The 21,524-nt window shown below is 37.3% G+C and overlaps 2 protein-coding genes and 3 pseudogenes across 2 annotated transcripts; 3 read left to right on the top strand and 2 right to left on the bottom strand.

Annotated features, from left to right (window-relative positions):
• The first annotated feature begins 1,019 nt into the window (after positions 1–1,019).
• On the top strand, positions 1,020–2,609 carry LOC122117891 (annotated as a pseudogene).
• Positions 2,610–4,623: 2,014 nt separating this feature from the next.
• LOC122117805 lies at positions 4,624–4,964 on the bottom strand (annotated as a pseudogene).
• A 12,897-nt stretch (positions 4,965–17,861) lies between these two features.
• LOC122117747 (olfactory receptor 478-like) lies at positions 17,862–18,810 on the top strand. The gene has a single exon (XM_042691549.1). The coding sequence runs from the start codon at positions 17,866–17,868 to the stop codon at positions 18,808–18,810; it is 945 nt and encodes a 314-aa protein (XP_042547483.1). The 5' UTR covers positions 17,862–17,865.
• A 1,051-nt stretch (positions 18,811–19,861) lies between these two features.
• LOC122117892 (ribonuclease P protein subunit p40-like) lies at positions 19,862–21,185 on the top strand. The gene is made up of 3 exons (XM_042691764.1): positions 19,862–20,312; positions 20,439–20,568; positions 21,095–21,185. Exons 1-3 carry the CDS (start codon positions 19,862–19,864, stop codon positions 21,183–21,185), a joined length of 672 nt encoding a protein of 223 aa, XP_042547698.1.
• LOC122117694 lies at positions 21,163–21,524 on the bottom strand (annotated as a pseudogene).

Consider the following 21,524-nt stretch of genomic DNA (forward strand, 5'->3'; position numbering starts at 1 on the left):
TCCAACACTGTTCTTTCTGTTGAGGATCATTTTTGCTATTCGGGGTCTTTTATTGTTTCATATGAAATTTTGGATTGCCTCTTCTATTTCCTTGAATAATGAGGTTGGAATATTGATAGGTATCACATTGAATTTGTAGATAGCCTTGGGAAGTATTGCCATTTTCACGATTTTAATCTTTCCAATCCAGGAGCATGGGAGTTTTTTTTTTTGCCACATTCTATGTTCTGTTTTGATTTCCTTTTTCAAGTGTTTAAAGTTTTCATCATAGAGGACCTTTGCTTCTTTGGTTAAGTTAATTCCTCGGTATTTTATTTTTTTGGGGGCTATTATGAATGGAGTTGCTTTCCTAATTTCAGCCACACTTTTCTCATTGTTGGCATACAGAAAAGCCATTGGATTTTGAGGGTTAATTTTATACCCTGCTACTTTGCCCAAGTTTTGAATCAGCTTGAGTAATTTGGGAGTGGAGTCTGGGCCAATCCCACTTCTTTATGCTATGTCTCTCCCTGTCTTGTCCTCCTCTCTCATTCTTACCTGGCACTTCAGACACATATCTTTGCATTACTTTTTATATTTTTGCTCTACTATTTCTTCTTAAAAGTCCATCACACCTAACATTAGTAATGTAGTAATTTACAGAAAATGTGAAGATTCTGAGACTGTTTATATATTTTCTCATGCTATCTTATGAGGCATTGTCATATGTCTTACATTTATATGAAATCACCAAAAGGAGTAGTACTATTTTATTTGGTTAGGGTCTTGAATTTAATGTTATGTTTACATTAAGCAGGTATCTTCCATTTTAGATATTCTACCCTTTCAGTTAGAGACTAGAATTAGAGATTACTGTTCTTTCCTAATGTTTACCTTCTTGACTGCATAATCAGGTTAGTAGTGGAGTAACATGTACTGGATTGTTCTAGTATGTGTGAGATGGTCTTTTAGAATAATCTGTTTCATAGTCAAGGGAATGGTGTGTATGAATTGAATTTAAGCCTCCACTATTTGGGATAATGTTTGGGGACTGCAACTGTTGCATATGGTTTGAGAGGCTGCTGATGGCTTCCCCTAAGGCAGAAAGTTTCAGACAAGGAGAGGAGACGTTAGTGAACAGTACTGGAAACAGGAAACTGACATTGGGAATTGAAATCCTTTAGTACAAATTGCTTGAAACCTTTGGTCTCAGTTCTCTCATCTGTGAACAAGGATACTAAATGGAACTACCTCATAAAATTGCCAAGGATTTAAAATGTGTTAAGTGCTAAGCATACTTGTTAAGCTCATAGATTGAACTTGGAAGGATGTTGATTTTCGTATTGTAGTGTTGATAAACTTTCTCCCTTAAGAATGGGTCTCAGGGGTTTAGAGAGGAGATTTTAAAGTGGGGTTTTGAAAAATCAGAGCATGTCTGCATCTTGTGGCTGAAGATTCTGGTGTTCTGTCACAATCCATGTACTTTTTAACACTGTTTCTCTTCTGGAACTCATCTAAACATCTTTCTAATTTTTCTTTCATTGTACAGCTTTTGACATGTTTCTTTCTACTATGAAAATGTACATGTTTTATTTATTTTTACAATTTTGGTTATTTAAAAGGTAGCTTTACAAGTACCATGTTCCCTGACAGTACTGATTAGTATGTGTTATGGATGTCAGTACATAATATTTAGCAATAAACACATTGAATGGTTAGAACTCATGTTAGCAATTTATACATGAAATTTAGTGCTGTCTTTATAATGGCAAGATCCACAGTAACCACGGAACTAACATTTATCTAATAGCAAGTCTGGTTAACATTTATTTTTAAGAAAGTTTGGTAAATTTAGAATATAGATGTAGCATAAACACCTAGAAGAGAACAAAAGGATAAATTGGCCACTTGAGAATTTGAGGGTTTAGATGTTGAATTTGGATTGCCTTATATCTACAGCACAACTTAATGATGCTCCACACCTTGTGTGTGGTTTTCAGCTTGGTTCAACTTGTTTCTTGGGACATTTGAATGCTTTATTTTAGCTCCCATGGCCTATGATGACTTTGTGGGCATCTGCAATCCACTGCTGCATTCAACCAAAACATCTACATGAGTTTGTGTGCAGTTAATTGCAGTAGCTTTCATAGGAGGTTTTCTGAATGAGTCCTCCTTTACCCTTTCCTTCTTTGGTTTACTTTTCTGTGGGCTCAATAGAGTCAATCATTTCTTATGTGATTTTGTTCCCTTAGTTGATGTATCCTGTTCAGCAGACATCATGTTCACAATTGTTCCCTCATTTACTGCTGGTTCTGTCATTGTGTCCACAGTGATTATCACAGCCATCAGCTACATCTACATCCTCATCACCATCCTGAAGATGTGCTCCACTGAGGGCGGCCACAAGGCCTTCTCCACTTGCACCTCCCACCTCACTGCAGTCACTCTGTACTATGGGACAGTTACATTCATATATGATGCCCAAGTCCAGCTATGCCACTGACCAGAGCAAGGTGATATCTGTGCTCTACACTGTGGTGATCCCCATGCTTAAATCCATCTACAGACTCAGAAATAATGAGATTAAAGGTGTTCTGAAAAGAGATCTTGGTAGAAAAATATTTTCTTAATGAGATATTACTTCATAGAGTTTCTTATAGCAATGACATGGCTGTCATACTAAAAGGAAGATGAGTATCTGGTTATCATCATCAATATCATCATCACCATCAACATCTTCATTGTCTTTAATTATAAGGATGTCTTTTATCATGCAACAGAGTTGCCATTCAACAAAGCAGTCCATAAATTCAATATGTCTTGGTCAATGTCATCCTATCTGTTTTGAAATCTATCCACCAAGGCAGCATTAGTGAATGTGATGATTTTTCAGTAAACATTGGGGTTAAATTTTTGAGTAGCTTACTTTTTCAAAGTAAAATATATGTACAGTGAGGCACATAAATTGTGTCACATTGAACAAAATTGTGTTCAATCACTGAAAAAGTTTTTTTCTATGGCATCTCTTCGTGAGTTTAGACCTTGTTATGGTATGGCTCTTCAATATTGCCCAAGGTGGATATTTGTTGCAGCATTGGTCCCTAGTACTGTGCTATTAGGAGATGGTAGAAACATCCAGAGGTTGAGCCTAGTGAAGCTTAGCTCACTGGGGAAGGTACTCCAACCTCTTTGACTTCTCTCTTTTGTTTTCTGACCATGATGTGAATGGTTTTATTCTACTGTGTGTGTGAGCATGATATGTCACCAAAAGCCTCAGTCATGGAGCCATCTCATTACTTAGTGAAATTTTCAAACTTGTGAGCCTGAGTAAACCTTTTCTGCATTGAATTTGATATGTCAGCTACTTTTATTTTTCACAGTAACAGAACATTTACTAACCTTTGGCTGTATTCATTTCACCATCAGATTATTGTTATCATTCCTTGTAGAATTTGGATCCATAGTGCTCTGAATCTGTGAATCAATTTTTGGGGAATGGAATTTTTACTTTAATTGTAGTGGGGTTTTTCAGTAAATGAATATGATATTGAATATAGTACCTCTTTCTACTTAAGTCGTTTTTATTTATCTTTTTTAAAATTTGATTTTATTGTAAAGATGCTGTAGAGAGTGATTACAGTTACATGAGTAGGGTAATGACTACATTTCTTGTTGAACATTGTCACCCACTTCTTTGTTTTTTTTTCCCTACTATCCCTTCCCTCCCCCACATCCTCCACTCCTGCCCTTAATTTAATATTTAAATTTTACTGCTATTCATAAATGTACTCCCAAATATTTTGACATAATTTTTTTCAGACAGAAAAAGAGTGTACTGGGGGGGAGAGTACACTGTGGACCTGCAAGTGATGGAGGCATTTGGAGACAGAGGAGATGGAAGAGGAGAAAAAGAGAGAAAGAGAAGAGCTCTTTGACACATTTTAAATACATTTTATTACACTGTAATTGCACTTTTAATCTTTTAATATTTATCAGTATATAAACATATATTCAACTTTTGTCCTGTTATCTTTCTAGATGCATAAAGTATATGCTTTATACATTTCTTAGAATTTACTGGAGGAACATTGTGAAGAAATGTAGTTTTATTTATTGTTATATCTCTGATTTTACATCATTTTATATTGGCTTTCATGACCTTATTCAATACTTGAGACTTCATTATAGCCTTGAATGAAGATGGTGAAGGTGAAATTCTCTAAGGTTTCTCCAAGCAAATATGAAAATAATTGAATAGTTTACCATGTGGGTGGTCTTTAATAGCACTTTTTTTTTCTTTTCCTTGATTCATTTGTGATTTTTCCCTTCTTTTGTAGTCTGTTTTTTCCATTAACATTTTAATCATGTCTTTACAATATTTTTAAACCAATTGATTTAATTATTTTTTGCTACTAAATGTCACATTTTATCTAGAATTAGGTATACACTAATCTGCAGAAAATATAAAGCTCTTGTATAATATTTTCCTCATCCTACCTTGCTTTTATGTCATACAAGGCAACATCAAACATTTATTTATTTATTTGTTTGTTTTTAGAATCCAACTGGATTTTAGTTGACACAGAATGCAGAATCACTGCAAAATGAAAAGACAAAGGAGAAAAGACAGCATTCCAGCTAATGCATAATTAAGTAAAGAGGGGTTAGTCACTAAATGAATAACAAAACAGTAAAGTTTGATGGAAGAATCCTTTTTCTAGTGGCCATACTTTTGGAATTCCCACTCTCTGTTGTCCAAAAGGCACACCTGCTGTGTTTTGAGCCAAGGACAGATGCAATGGAAGTGAAAGGCATGAAAGATCCATAATATGGTTCCTGCAGATGGCACAGTTATCTACCATAATATCCCAGGCCCACCAGGTTACTGCATTCCACGTTGTTACTTCAAAGCGCCTCTTGCCTGTGCCGCTGCTGGTGCCACTTGGGGTGTCCACATCTATTGCTGTCGGCATTTTGGAAACACATGGTCTATCTGTTTTATTATTTTTTTAATCTGATGAAATGTATGTATTTTAAAGGAATTATCAGGGAAATTAGTAGAGAATTTAGGTTCATATTATCCATTGTAAGTAAGAGAGTTCTGTTCTTTCCACTAATGTCCATCTTCTTGGTTGTGTAGTACATGTCACTGCCTGAGTCATAGAAAGTCGGGTCTGTCCTGACATGCAAGTCTCAGATGTCCTTCTAGAACAGTCCATTTGAAAGTTCAGTGTGTGCACAGAATTCCAGCCTTCATTATTTGGAGTTGTCTTCAGGGTTCTTAACTCCTTCCACATATGGGAGTGCTGCCATGTGGTCTGCAAGGTTGCTGATGGCTTCCCAGAAGGTTTAACATTCCAGCAACTGGGTGGAGTGGAGAAGGGAGAAGCATTAAAGTGGAGACTTTAATGGGTAGTACAAAAATGACAGTTGTGGGGAGGCTTCTCATTCCCTCAGCCTAAGTCTTTTGGAATCTCTAAGCTCTGTCCTTTCCTCAGAAAAACGAAGATAATAAAACAACTTACTTGCTGGGTAAAATACTTAGCATAGGAGTTGATATAATGCAAGCTCTGAAGGAATACTGGTTCTTGTGATTATAGTCATTATAAACCCACAGAATCAAAATGGGGCTCCAGGAATTTAGATTCTATGATGAGGAGCAGTAAGAGAACAAGGGTCAATCAGTCTTCATGTTGAAGATTTGTGTTCTCCCATAATCCTCGTACTCAATAAAGCAATACTTATGTGCTAATGGTCTGACACTTTCTTATCTGGAAGGCATATAGCCTGCTTTAAATTGTGCACATATTTATTAACTTTACAGAGCTTCTTGAGCCTTTTTGTTATTCACAACAGAGTTTTACATAGAGTTCTACCTCACACGTACCACAGCATGTTTTACTGATACCAATCTAAAACACTTGGCAAGAAGGACATATTAAAGCTAAGGTGAACAATTTGTGTCTGAAAATTGTAAGCCATGAGGTTGCATGGAGGAAGGTCAGGAAACTTGATTATCTCAGGGTGAAATCAGTATACAACTACATAACCCAAACTTTATCTGTTCCCATGGAACACAGTGAAAAGTATAGCCAGACAAACAAAACAAGATAACACACATGGGAAACAACAACAACAACCAAACTAGTGAGACTTTAAGTTTAGGAGACTTTTAAGTTAGTTATTATAGATGATAATATTAATTAAATTAAAGAGGAAAAGAATGGTTGAAGCCAACTATTAGTATCAGATACATAATAATTGGGAGTTTCTTACTATTCTGTACACAGGATTTGGAGGTTTAAAAGTTGTCACCATGCCCCATAGTGACTGCCACTAAGAATGTCTTTTGGAATACTGTGAGAAAAAGAAACAGGAAATCAAGTGGCTCATGAACAAACATATGGAATGTTTATAGCTAATGCTAGATTTTGTACTGGATGTTTAACACTATTTCTTCATCAAACCAATCAAGATATTTATGATTCTTTGGAAAACCAGAAATGAACCTAGAGACCTATAGCCATCTAATCTTCGATAAGGGAACTAAAAATATAGAATGCAAGAAAGACAGACTCTTCAGTAAATGGTGCTGGCAAAATTGATTAACTACTTGTAGAAAACTAAAGCTAGATCCTTATCTATCACCCTGCACCAGAATCAACTCCAAATGGATCAAAGACGTCGAAGTCAAAGCAGACACTCTGAAAACATTACAGGATGGAATAGGAGAAACCCTAGGTCTCCTTGGCTCAGGCCGAAATTTTCTGAATAGAGACCCAGAAACACAACAAATCCAAGAAAGGTTGGACAAATGGGATTGCATGAAGCTGCAGAGCTTCTGCATGGCAAAGGACATAGCTAGCAAGATCAATAGAAAGCCCACAGATTGAGAGAAGATCTTCACTAGCCATACAACAGACAAGGGTCTCATATCTAAAATATACTTGGAACTCAAAAAATTAAATCCCCCAACAACAAATTCTCAAAGAAACAACTGCCCAATAAATAAGTGGGCTAAAGACTTAAAGAGAAACTTCTCTGAAGAAGAAAGAAGGATGGCCAATAGACACATGAAGAAATGCTCAACCTCCCTAGCCATAAAAGAAATGCAAATCCAAACAATATTAAGGTACCACTTCACCCCAGTTAGAATGGCTATAATCAAGAACTCTAATAACAACAGATGCTGGAGGGGATGTGGACAGAAGGGAACCTTACTTCATTGTTGGTGGGAGTGTAAACTTGTTCAACCACTTTGGATAGTAGTATGGAGGTTCCTCAAAAGACTCCACATAGAGCTCCCCTATGACCCAGCAATCCCACTTTTGGGCATTTACCCAAATGTTTACAAACAAGACCACACTAAAGCTACCAGCACAATTATGTTTATTGCAGCATTATTTACAATAGCTAAGATATGGAACCAACCCAGATGCTCCTCACTTGATGAATGGATCAAGAAAATGTGGATTTATACACAATGGAAATCTATGCGTCCATCAGACAGAATGACATTGCCCCATTTGTGAGGAAATGGAAAGGCTTGGAAAAAAATATATTAAGTGAAGTAAGCCAAGCCCAAAGAAGCATAGGTCCCATGGTTTCCCTTATTTGCAATATCTAGTATATGTATGAGTCAAGCAGAAAAGGTCAGATAAGGTGATGTTAGGAAAATGAATCCTAAGATATGTATTCAAATGTTTTTTTTCTTTCCTGTATTTATTTCTAACGCATTTATAAGATTATTTCTTTGTTGCTTTGTATGTCCCTCCCCCCACAGTATAACCCCTGCTTTCACTGTATTTGATGTCGGTATAATTTGTGGAGAGGAAGGGGAAAAACAAGTCTTTTAAATAAGGATATAGGTGGACCCATTGCAACAATGAGAAGTACAAGTTGTCATGTCGAAAACGAACTTACAACTTTGGTGGGAGGCTGGGAAGGGATGGGAAGAGGAAACAAAGGAGGAGGCTACAATGCTTGATAAGAAATGTAGTCAGGAGTTCAGGGAAGATGGTGGAGGAGAAGCTGGAGTCTAAACAAGTTCTCGCATTGAAAGCAGTTTTAGAGTTCCGGTGAACAGTCCTAAGCCAGAGAATCACACCAGGTGTGCCATCACAGGACAGAGAGTCAGGCCAGAGAGGGAAAATCCAGGCAAGGAGACACATCTGAGCTCTTGCCAGCCGCCGCCGCGGCGGCAGCCACGGTGGCGGCGGCGATTGCAGGCGCCATAGCTGAGCCACAGAGAGTCCGGGTAAGGAGCCAGACACAGCGGGCAAGCAGATTCTACTCAACACCAGCAAGAACCGACAAGGAGCGGACATCTTCATCCTGCAGTTCACAGACCAGAGACGACCCAGGAACCAAGAATCGGCGTGAGTAGAAGCCCAAGGTCCTCACTCCTTCTCAGGGAGCAGAGGAGGGAAGGCCCCCCCCATCCCCCCCCAGTACCAGAGATCTCCATCTTGGATACCGACAAAGCTCGGCCGAGCTGCTAGCTCCAACTCAAGCCTTGGAATAAAACGAGTCATTTAGCAGGTCACAAGAACTTAACAGTGGCCTGACCTGCCAGACTCAGCTCCACCCAGGGAAAAGTCACCCAGCTCGGGCGCCAGCCCTAGGAGTGGCTTTCTTCACTGGGTAATCAGAGCCAGAGGCTGCCCCTCCCTCTAGCAGCCTCGACAATCAATTGAAATTCAGTAAACAGAAACCCTGAGAATGGCTCCAGTCTGGGCTCTGTGAATTTTTCACAAACTAGCCCCCGGGGAAAAGCTACTGTTTGTTGAAAGGCCTCAACTCTACCCAGAACCTAGCCTCATCACTGCATCCCCCTCTTTTGTGATTCTCAAAGCAGATCTGCCTCCCATTGAACTAGCCTGGGAGGAGGATTGCAAAATCCTGGGTAAAGCAGAGCATTTTTCTGCTTGTTTGAACAAACTGACTTAAGAAACCAACCAAGCCACAGGACCACAAGCCGACCAGAGAGTCCAACAAGAGGCTGGTTATGGACACAAGGGAGATACAGGATTTTTCCCACCCATCCCAAAAAAATCAAAGAACTTACTTCTTCTTCTTCTTCTTTTGGTACCTTATATAGAAAATTTTTTTTTCTTCTCTAAAACTTTTTTTAATCTTTAATTTTTGCCTTTTTTGAAAAAAAATTGTTTTCCAGTAACTTTTTTTTCCTCTTATAGTTTTTATTTTAGGGATACGTGAATGTGCGTTTTTCTTTCTTTTTTTTTTCTTTTTTAATTATCTTTTTGTTTTTTGTTTAGCTCCACTGAACTTCTTCTTTTTTTCTTCCTTTCTTATCCTGTTAACCTTTTCCTCTCTTTCGTTCTTCTTTATGTGACTTAACTCTTGTCCTGCAATACTCAGATAAACCGTAGTTGACTATTAGACCCTAACCCCCATTGTGTACACACTTAATCCACAAATTTATTACTCAATTCAAAACCTCTGAGACTTAAATTCCTTATTAGCAGTACTACCTCTTTATACGTATATAATATTTTAAGCATTTTTAAGTTTTTCACACCTCCTTTATATCCCTCCCCCTCTCTCAATATATTCACGTTCTTCTCTAAATAGATTGTTTTCGATCTGCATAATATTATTAATTTTTACTTTTCTATTTTTTCTGGTCTCTTTTCTTTTCCCTTTCCCTTTCTTCTTTTTCTCTCTCTCTTTACTTTCATCCTACCCAACCTATTTCCTGCTTTGAGATAAGGACTTAGGTAACTCTCCCTGTGCCTCCCCACATCAATCTATTCCTATTTTTTACCCACATCTCTCCCTAACCCTAATAATTTCTGGTTTTCCAAATTCTTCTTTGTAGTTCGTAGCCAATTAACATATAGTTGTTTGATGTTGAATAGATGTATCTGTTGAACTATATTGTATCTGTAGACTATTGACTGTGCAAATTCAGACTTTGGTTGATGCTTGCCTTAAGATAGTGTTCTAGCACAAAACTGGTGCTATTTTCATCTCAAATGGGCAAAGTAAGCCAGAAAAACACAAGAAAAATGGCAAATCCGGGTATCTCAATTCCCAATCTTGACAATCAGGGGACAGAACAGAAAATGAATAATCCAGAGGAGAGTTCCCAAATAACTCTACAAACACTGCTGGCAAACATGATAAATGAAAAGATTGAAAACATACAAAGGACTCTGTATGAGCATGATAGGGAGAGAGAGGAGGCAATCCAAATTTTATACAGGAATATCATAAGCGTGAGGAAGCTACTCAAAAACTGATACAGGATTTGCGTGAGCAGCTTGAGAATACTCAAAGAGAAACGCAGGAATGGCGTGAGCAGGTTGAGAACACTCAAAGAGAACTACAGGAATCCCACAAACAGGAGGAAGCTAATCAAAGAGTAATACAGGAATTGAGAGAGCAGGAAGAGAATACACAAAGATCACTAAAGGCATTCATGGAATCCATTAGCAAAGAGCTGAAGGAAGTCAGGGAGACCACAAAGGGAATGCTGAATGGAAACCAACAGAAGAAATGGGAGTCCAAGGAAACCATAACCAATCAACTAAGTGATTTGAGAATAAACACTGACAACCAAATTAAGAAAGTAAAGAAGCTCATACAAGATCTAAAACAAAGCTTCAACAAAGTATTTGAAGCCATCAAAGCTGACCAATTAGAAGGAAAAGAGATAAAAAACAAAGTAGAAAGTCTTGACAGCAGGTTAGACCATGCAGAAGATCGAATCTCAGGGATTGAACACAGCCTAGATATTATAGAGAAAGAACATACAACCATCCAAGACAAGTCCAAGAAATATGATAGGTCTATCCAACACTTGGAAGACACCATCAGAAGGCCTAATCTAAGGATAATGGGTGTAGAGGAGCACCTAGAAACAGAAGTTAATGGCCTAGGAAATTTGTTTAACAGGATCCTAGCAGAGAACTTCCCAAGCATGCAAAAAGATAGGCCTATTCAGATACAAGAAGCTTTTAGAACTCCAAACAGACCAGACCAGAATAGGACATCCCACCGTCACATTATAATCCACACAGGATCAACTCAGACCAAGGAAAAGATCCTTAAAGCTGTCAAGGAGAAAAGATTAATCACCTACAAAGGAAAACCAATTAGAATCACCTCAGATTTCTCAGCAGAGACAATCAAAGCAAGAAGAGCCTGGAATGATGTATGCCATGCCCTAAAAAGAAACAACTATCAACCAAGAATACTGTACCCAGCTAAACTCTCCTTCATAACTGAAGGCCAAATAAAAACCTTCCATAGCAAAGAAAAATTGAAACAATACATCTCCACCAAACCAGCCCTACAAAAGATTCTTAAAGATGTCCTACACATAGAAAACCAACAAGACCACAATAAAGGCCAAGAAACTGCACCCAAACTGAGAATCCAAGAACCATAGGAAGAACCCAGTTTTTGCAGCCCCCAAGAAGGTGGATAACATGGCAGGAACTCCCAAATACCTCTCAGTCCTATCTCTTAACGTTAACGGACTGAACTCTCCAATTAAGCGACATAGACTATCTAGTTGGATTAAAAAACAAGACCCTTCTATCTGCTGCCTTCAGGAGTCACATCTTGCCCATAAAAACAAACACATTTTCAATGTTAAAGGCTGGAACAAAATCTACCAAGCAAACAGACCCCATAAACAGACGGGAGTTGCAATCCTAATATCAGATAAAATAGACTTCAAATTAAAATTCGTGAGAAGGGATAAAGAAGGTCGCTACATACTAATTAAGGGATCTCTCCTTCAGGAGGATATTACAACTCTAAATATCTATTCGCCAAACAGTGGAATATCCAAATTTATCCAAGAAACACTACTTTCCCTCAAATCCCGTATAGATCCAAAGACATTAATTGTTGGGGATTTTAACATACCACTCCCCCCACTAGATAGATCAATTCGGCAAAAACTCAACAGAGAAACTGCAGATCTAAACAGCTGCATAGATCAACTAGATTTAACAGATATCTATCGAACATTTCACCCAGCAGCATCAGAATCCACGTTTTTCTCAGCAGCAAATGGAACATTTTCTAAAATAGACCACATTTTAGGCCACAAAGCAAACTTGTCCAAATTCAGAAACATTGAAGTTATACCTTGCATTCTCTCTGACCACAAGGGAATAAAATTAGAACTCAACACCAAAAGCCACCAAAGAAAGTCCGGTATCACATGGAGGCTGAACAACACACTGCTGAATCACGAGTGGGTCATGGAAGAGATTAGAAAGGAAATTCAAATGTTCATGCTATTCAACAAAAATGAAGACACAAATTACCAGCTCCTCTGGGACACAGCAAAGACAGTACTCAGAGGCAAGTTTATAGCTCTGAGCTCCTACATCAACAAATTGGAGAGATCTGAAAACAACAATTTAATGACACATCTAAACCTCCTTGAAAAAGAGCAGCAAGATAAACCCCAGTCCAGTAGACGGAAAGAAATAATTAAAATTAAATCAGAATTAAATGAATTAGAATCCAAAAAAACTATAGAAAGAATCAACAAAACAAAGAGTTGGTTCTTCGAAAAAATTAACAAAATTGACAGACCCTTAGCAAATCTTATCAGAAAAAGAAGAGAACACACCCAAATAAATAAACTCAGATATTAGAATGGAAACATCACCACGGAAACAACCAAGATTCAGAACATTATAAGGGAATACTTCTCAAAACTTTATGCTAATAAGTTTGAGAACTTGACAGAAATGGACCTTTGCCTAGCAAATATTGACATGCCAAAACTAAACCAAGATGAGTTAAACCAGCTTAACAGGCCCATATCAAGCATTGAAATAGAAACAGCAATAAGAGACCTCCCAGCTAAGAAAAGTCCAGGACCAGATGGTTTTACAGCGGAATTTTACAAGGCCTTCAAAGCAGAGCTCACACCAATACTCCTCCAACTCTTCAATGAAATTGAAAGAGAAAATTCACTACTGAACACATTCTATGAAGCCATCATAACCCTCATCCCAAAACCAGGCAGGGACTCATCAAAGAAAGAGAACTATAGACCCATTTCTTTGATGAACATTGATGTAAAACTTCTCAACAAAATTTTGGCCAATCAACTTCAACAATTCATCCAAAAAATCATACACTACGATCAAACAGGATTCATTTCAGGGATGCAAAGCTAGTTCAATATACGCAAATCAATTAATATTATTCACCACATCAACAGGAGTAAGAATAAGAACCACATGGTTATCTCAATAGATGCAGAAAAAGCATTCGACAAGATCCAACACCTCTTTATGATGAAGGTTTTGGAAAAATTAGGAATCCATGGAACATTCCTCAATACAATAAAGGCTGTATATGACAAACCTACAGCCAGCATTATACTCAATGGTGAAAAACTAAAGCCATTTCCTCTTAAATCAGGAACAAGACAAGGATGTCCACTCTCTCCACTTCTCTTCAATCTAGTATTAGAATGCCTAGCTACAGCAATAAGACAAGATGCAGACATGAAGAGGATCCAAATAGGGAAAGAAGAAATAAAACTCTCCCTCTTTGCAGATGACATGATCTTGTATTTAAAGAATCCCATAAACTCCGCTCCCAAATTACTCAAGCTGAGTCAAAACTTTGGCAAAGTAGCAGGGTATAAAATTAACCCCCCAAAATCAATGGCTTTTCTGTATGCCAACAATGAGAAAAGTGTGGCTGAAATTAGGAAAGCAACTCCATTCATAATAGCTCCACAAAAAATAAAATACCGAGGAATTAACTTAACCAAAGAAGTGAAGGACCTCTATGATTAAAACTTTAAAATCTTGAAAAAGGAAATCAAAACAGAACTTAGAAAATGGCAAAACCTCCCATGCTCCTGGATTGGAAAGATTAAAATCTTGAAAATGGCAATACTTCCCAAGGCTATCTACAAATTCAACGCGATACCTATCAAAATTCCAACCTCATTCTTCAAGGAAATAGAAGAGGCAATCCTCAAATTCATATGGAACACTAAAAGACCCCGAATCGCAAAAACGATTATAAACAGAAAGAATACTGCTGGAGGAATATCAATACCAAATTTCAAACTCTACTATAATGCCATAGTAATCAAAACAGCTTGGTATTGGCATAAGAACAGACCTCAGGACCAATGGAATAGAATTGAAAACCCAGAAATGAACCTACAGACCTATAGCCATCTAATCTTCGATAAGGGAGCTAAAACAATAGAATGGAAGAAAGAAGCCTCTTCACTAAATGGTGCTGGCAAAATTGGTTAACCACTTGTAGAAAACTAAAGCTAGATCCTTATCTATCACCCTGCACCAGAATCAACTCCAAATGGATCAAAGACGTCGAAGTCAAAGCAGACACTCTGAAAACATTATAGGATGGAGTAGGAGAAACCCTAGGTCTCCTTGGCTCAGGCCGAAATTTTCTGAATAGAGACCCAGAAACACAACAAATCCAAGAAAGGTTGGACAAATGGGATTGCATGAAGCTGCAGAGCTCCTGCATGGCAAAGGACATAGCTAGCAAGATCAATAGGAAGCCCACAGATTGGGAGAAGATCTTCACTAGCCATACAACGGACAAGGGTCTCATATCTAAAATATACTTGGAACTCAAAAAATTAAATCCCCCAACAACAAATCCTCAAAGAAACAACTGCCCAATAAATAAGTGGGCTAAAGACTTAAAGAGAAACTTCTCTGAAGAAGAAAGAAGGATGGCCAATAGACACATGAAGAAATGTTCAACATCCCTAGCCATAAAAGAAATTCAAATCAAAACAACATTGAGATATCACCTCACTCCAGTTAGGATGGCAAAAATCAAGAACTCTAACAACAACAGATTCTGGAGGGGATGTGGACAGAAGGGAACCTTACTTCATTGTTGGTGGGAATGTAAACTTGTTCAACCACTTTGGAAAGCACTATAGAGGTTCCTCAAAAGACTTCACATAGGGTTCCCCTATGACCCAGCAATCCCAATTTTGGGCATTTACCCAAATGTTTACAAACAAGACCACACTAAAGCCACCAGCACAACTATGTTTATTGCAGCATTATTTACCATAGCTAAGATCTGGAACCAACCCAGATGCCCCTCAGTAGATGAATGGATCAGGAAAATGTGGTATATATACACAATGGAATTCTATGTCTCCATCAGAAAGAATGACATCGCCCCATTTGTTAGGAAATGGAAAAACTTGGAAAAAATTATATTAAGTGAAGTAAGCCAAGCCCAAAGAAACATAGGTCCCATGGTTTCCCTTATTTGCAATATCTAGTATATGTATGAGTCAAGTGGAAAAGGTCAGATAATGTGATGTCAGGAAAATGAACCCTTAGATATGTATTTTAATGTTTTTTTTCTTTCATGCATGTGTTTCTAACGCATTTATAAGATTATTTCTTTGTTGCTTTGTATGTCCCTCCCCCACAGTATAACCCCTGCTTTCACTATATTTGATGTCAATATAACTTGTGGAGGAGATAGGGAAAAAAAAGTCGTTTAAGGATACAGGTAGACCTTTTACAACAAGGAGAAGTACAGGTTGTCATGTCGAAAAGGAGCTTTACAAAGTTGGTGTGGGGGGGCGGAGGGAGGGAGGATTGGGTGGGGGGGTTGGGGGGGAGTCTGGGAAGGGATGTGAAGGGTAAACAAAAGAGGAGGCTGCAATGCTTAATAAGAAATGTACACATTATCCTGCCCATGTAATTGTAACCCCTCTGTACAGTATGTTCACAAAAAAAATAAATAAAATTTAAAAAAGAAATGTAGTCATTATCTTGCCCATATAAGTGTAACCCCTCTGTACAGTATTTTCACAATAAAAAATAAATAAAAAATAAAAAAAAGATATTTATGATTCTTATCACTCTTTCAGGGCATCTAGTTATACTCCCTAGTAAATGTCAAACGAAGGTAGTAAGTCTATGCATGAAGAACAAGATAGGAATGAATAAATTGACCACCAGAGAATTGGTAGCATCTTGGATGATCACTTTTGTTATGATTCACTGAAGAACCTGAACTGCTCCATGATGCTTTTGCATTCATACTTGAATCTCCAGCTTCACTGGGGAATTAGACCCAAAGGAGAACAGGAAACATATTTCAAGGTATATGATCACTGTGACTTTGTGCTTCTACTCAAAGCTGAATGTGTTCTCATTCCAAGAGGTAGGAGTTTGGTTTGCGTTAAGATTTTTGCCTCTTGAGTCTCACTTACTTATCTATAAGACAGAAACTCACATGATCTCAGCATTACCCAAAGTTACACTCTGAGAAAATGCTAGCTTTGAGATGCTTAGGATTGTGTTGATACTTAAAATGAATTTGGAGGTTTACATGTAAAGTTATACAAATCTTTTCTGAAACACTTACGTTTTTATACATCTGAGTTTTTAAGGGTCAACATGGTGGACAGAAAGTTTAGTATATACATTCTGCAGTTTTAGAGTTTAGGATCAATATAGACAAAATCTCAGAGATCTTTTTTCAATTTTTTAGTTTGTTCTTTATACAAATATATATCATTTTCAAAGTGAGTTTACTTCATGTTAAAATTTCTAGTGAAAATAATTGTTACAGTAGAAATTTATTTGTTTCATATGAATGAACATGCTTTATATTGGTTGATATTAAGGGATTTTTTTTGTACAGTGTTTGCATTAGCAATTCAATGTATTTGCTAAAACATTATTGTTTCAAATATATAAAAGTATCCAATAAACTTGAACAGTTGGTGAAATAATAAGTAACCTCCTTTATATCACTAATATAAAACATATATCTGGTATCAGAAATTTTGTATGACTCCTAAAAAAGAGTTTTATTTAACTGATGGTTATCTTCAAATGTAAAACAACCTGGGCAACTCTATCACACTTTAGCATTAAGAAGATTACAGAAATCTGTTTTACATTCATTGCTGGGTGTATTGGACTTGGTGCTTACTATAATTTAATTTTATTATTGTATAGTAACAAAGAAAGTTATATATTTGTAACTGGCAATTATCCAAATACAAACTATATTAATAGTTTGTATAAGTAAATAGTTTGAGTATGTAACTTCCTGTGTAATTATAAGCAAGTTACATAGTCTTCTCTAAACACTTCTAACTCAATTCTACATGATAGAGAACATAATATTAGCTGGGTGACAGTGGCTCAGGCCTGTAATCCTAGCTACTCAGGAGGCTGAGATCTGAGGCTCAAGATTCACAGTCAGTCCAAGCAGCAAAGTCCATGAGATTATTGTCCCCACTAATGCACCAAAGAGCTGGAAGTAGAGCTGTGGCTTAATTGATAGAGCACTTGAAGGCTCTGAGACATTGCCCAGGACTCACATACCTATGCAAAATATCATTTTTGTAACATGTAATACACTATATGCATAACACATACTTCGATAGGTATGTAATTCTTAGCTGCATATTCATTTAGCCAGCATATATGTATTTATATGTATGTATATTTACCAACTATAACTATATCTCAACTGCTATCTGAGCTTGTCATACAATAACCTATTTATGTTCTTTCCTATCACTGTACTCAGTCTTCCTTGTGGATTTGTTTAGTTATTTTGAATTTTTATTTTCCTTTAAAATCATACATTTTATAGATTTAAGAAAATGCAAATATCAAGGGAAAGAAAGAAGATAAGATAGAAATTTGAGGGTGGTTTTGCTAAAATCAATTTTAAAATTATAGATGGTATCCTCTTCCAATGCATATGTGTACTGGTACTTGAATATGATTATGATGACATTCAGTATGCACTAAGATAAATGAAACCAATATGTTTATAAATTTTTCATATAATCTATTCTTCCTAGATTTGTCCTGGGAGCAGCCCTATTGTCTGATGGATTCCCTGGTGGATGGGAACCACACCACAGTGACAGAGTTCATTCTACTGGGCTTAACACGTGACCCAGTCCTTCGAGTCATCCTCTTCATCATCATCCTGTGCATCTACCTGGTGACCATAGCTGGAAATCTCTGCACAATCCTTCTAATCAGAGTCTCCACTCAGCTCCACCACCCCATGTACTTTTTCCTCAGCCATTTAGCTTTTGTGGATATGGTGTTTTCATCTTCTGTCACACCCAACATGTTAGTTAACTTTCTGGTGGACAAAAATATGATCTCCTACCATGGATGTGCCATCCAGATGTGTACAGCTTTTCTCTTTGGGGCAGTTGAGTGCTGTCTTCTGGCTGCCATGGCCTACGATCGGTTTGTGGCCATCTGCAACCCACTACTGTATTCAACCAAAATGTCCACACAAGTTTGTTTCCAGTTACTTATAGTAGCTTTCATAGGTGGTTGTTTTAATGCTTCATCCTTTGCTCTTTCTTTCTTTTCTCTAGTGTTCTGTGGGTCAAACATAGTTAATCATTTCTTCTGTGATTTTGCTCCTCTGCGTGAAATTGCTTGTTCTGAAGATAGTGCCCTCATACTTCTTTCCACATTTACTGCTGCCTCCATCCTTGTGATCACAGTGATTGTCATAGCTGTCTCCTACATCTACATCCTCATCACCATCCTGAAGATGCACTCCACTGAGGGCCGCCAGAAGGCCTTCTCCACCTGCACCTCGCACCTCACTGCAGTTTCTCTGTACTATGGGACAGTTATGTTTATTTATCTGATGCCCAAATCTAGCTACTCCACTGACCAGAACAAGGTGATATCTGTGTTCTACATGGTGGTGATCCCCATGTTGAACCCCCTCATCTACAGTCTCAGGAATAATGAGATCAAGGGGGCTCTGAAGAGAGAGCTTTGGAGGAAAGTGTTTTCTTAGTTAGGCTTGGTATTTTGTAATCTTCATTATAGAAATAATAGCTATACCTAAAAGTAAACTGACATTCTGAAATGGTCCTGAAATCATTGATATATAATTACCTATTGGGCTATTTTTAGTAAGCATAGTTCATTTTGAGATCATGTACCAACTAAGAGGTTTGATGTGATGTTATGAAATCTCACTGAGTTTATGATTAAGAATATGAACTCTTGTTGGAAAACAAAATTTGCTAAAAATTATTTCAAAGTTTTCACACCCAAAAAAGTGTTTACTGGAATGTGTTAGTTTGGATGATAAGCTCCTTGATTTTATGGTCATAAAATTACTTAATTTCAATTCTTTCTGTGATTTTGGGAGGTGGTTGAAATGATGAGGGAGTAAGAAGGGGATCTTTAACACACTGATTAAAACATTCTCCCTGCTGAGCTATAGTGACACAGATACTTTTCCTTTTAATGTTCTTCCAAGTGTGTTGTAAGCTTTCTTCATTCCTCTTTGTTCCTTTTTTTGTGTTTTATGTGGACCGTTGTATTCTGTTTTAAAAATGTTATTTTATTGGAGAGATGCTGCACAGAGGGGTTATGGTTACATGACTGAGGTCCATTTCTTGTTGATTGTTACCCACTCATTTGTTGTTTTCCCACTATCCCTTCCCTCTCCCTACGCCTGCCCCCCCCCCCAAGTTGAAAAGTTCATTTCCAACAAGGTGTCTTGTGAATATCATTTTTGCCATGGATTATCCTTTGTATTTCTTTTCTCATTTTGTTATTTTCCTTTCCTTCCCAAATCAGATAAATGTATATATAAAATGGAAGGTACCAGAATCAAAGACAGAGGTTTCCATGAAAAAAAAATGAAATAAGGAAAAGAAACAGCAAAATGCTGATATAAGCATACAGGTTAACCTATGGTAACAATGAGATGTATAAGACACTATGTTGCAAATGTACTTTACAATTTGTGGGTAGGAAGAGGGGAGTTGGGGAGGTGGGGAGGGAAGGGACGGTAGGGGAAAAACAAAGGAAGTGGTTGAAATGCTGGATAAGAAATGTACTCATTTGGTAGTGGAGACTATGGCCATGCTGTGAACGCTTTGAGAGGTGCCCGGCACTTGCTAGTCTGTGAGAAATCCAACTTCAGCCACCACAAGTCTTGCCACAGGCATATAGTGGAAGCCCACTATCACAATTACCAGGTGTCATTTCTCATCCCAGAATGTGGGATACTACCAAAAGAACTGAAAACCTGGTCATGGAAACTCGACCCTATTACTCTGAAGATTTTACCTCTTCATGAATTAATTACACATGAATTCATCAACACTTTTATAAGGAAAAGTTCCTGCTATGCATTGACGTTCAATATACATATTGATGAAGATACTGTTGGTCTGCTACCCAATGGAAAGTTGATTTTATCCCTGGATAAAGACACTTATGAAGAAACTGGACTTCAAGGTCATCCCTCTCAGTATTCTGGCAGAAAAATCAGGAAGTTCATTGTTTCCATTGCTTTGATGGATTCATCCTTTATATTGGAGTCTAAGAAGTATAAAAGAATATGCTGGTCCTTCAAAGAAAAGAAGCCTTTGAAATTTGATTTCCTTTTGGCTTGGCATTCTACAGGTGCAATAGAATCAACAATGATGTCATACTTTTCCAAATACCAAATTCAGAAACATCACCCTAAAGTAGAACTGAACATAGTGAATCATTTGCAGTGCCCAGTGTCCTGTTATCTTTCTAGATGCATAAAGTATACGCTTTATACATTTCTTAGAATTTACTGGAGGAACATTGTGAAGAAATGTAGGGTTTTATTTATTGTTATATCTCTGATTTTGCATCATTTTATATTAGCTTTCATGACCTTATTCAATACTTGAGACTTCATTATAACCTTGAATAAAGATGGTAAAGGTGAAATTCTCTAAGGTTTCTCCAAGCAAATATGAAAATAATTGAATAGTTTACCATGTGGATGCTCTTTAATAGCACTTTTTTTCTTATTTTTTCTTTCCCTTGATTCATTTGTGATTTTTCCTTCTTTTGTATTGTTTTTTTCCATTAACATTGTAGTCATAAGTCTTTACAATATTTTTAAACCAATTGATTTAAATAGTATATGCTATTAAATATCACATTTTATCTAGAATTCAGTATATGCTAATCTATTGAAAATATAAAACTCTTTTATTATATTTTCCTCATCCTAACCTTATAACCTTGCTTTTAATTCATACAAGGCAACATCAAACATTTATTTATTTATTTATTTTTAGAATCCAACTGGATTTTAGTGGACACAGAATGCAGAATCACTGCAAAATGAAAAGACAAAGGAGAAAAGACAGTGTTCCAGCTAATGCATAATTATGTAAAGAGAGGTTAGTCACTAAATGAATAACAAAACAGTTAAGCTTGATGGAAGAATCCTTTTTCTAGTGGCCATACTTTTGGAATTCCCACTCTCTGTTGTCCAAAAGGCACAACTGCTGTGTTTTTAGCCAGCAAGAGATTCAATGGAATTGAAAGGCCTGAAAGATCTATAATACGTTTCCTGCAGATGGCACAGTTATTTACCACAATATCCCAGGCCCACCTGGTTACTGCATTCCACGTTGTTACTTCAAAGCGCCTCTTGCCTGTGCCGCTGCTGGTGCCACTTGGGGTGTCCACATCTATCGCTGCCGGCATTTTGGAAACACAAAG

The sequence above is a fragment of the Dipodomys spectabilis genome, unplaced genomic scaffold (genome assembly GCF_019054845.1).
Source record: "Dipodomys spectabilis isolate Male_0828 unplaced genomic scaffold, ASM1905484v1 ptg000145l, whole genome shotgun sequence".
NCBI classification, from domain to species: domain Eukaryota; kingdom Metazoa; phylum Chordata; class Mammalia; order Rodentia; family Heteromyidae; genus Dipodomys; species Dipodomys spectabilis.

What these genes read in the sequence shown, in the direction of transcription:
- LOC122117747 (XM_042691549.1), top strand. Translation starts at nt 17,866, where the DNA reads ATGGATTCCCTGGTGGATGGGAACCACACCACAGTGACAGAGTTCATT.
- LOC122117892 (XM_042691764.1), top strand. Translation starts at nt 19,862, where the DNA reads ATGTACTCATTTGGTAGTGGAGACTATGGCCATGCTGTGAACGCTTTG. An exon ending in CAGAAAAATCAGGAAGTTCA is followed by an intron (nt 20,313 to 20,438) that starts TTGTTTCCATTG and finishes GGCATTCTACAG; the next exon opens with GTGCAATAGAATCAACAATG. An exon ending in TATCTTTCTAGATGCATAAA is followed by an intron (nt 20,569 to 21,094) that starts GTATACGCTTTA and finishes ATTTATTTTTAG; the next exon opens with AATCCAACTGGATTTTAGTG.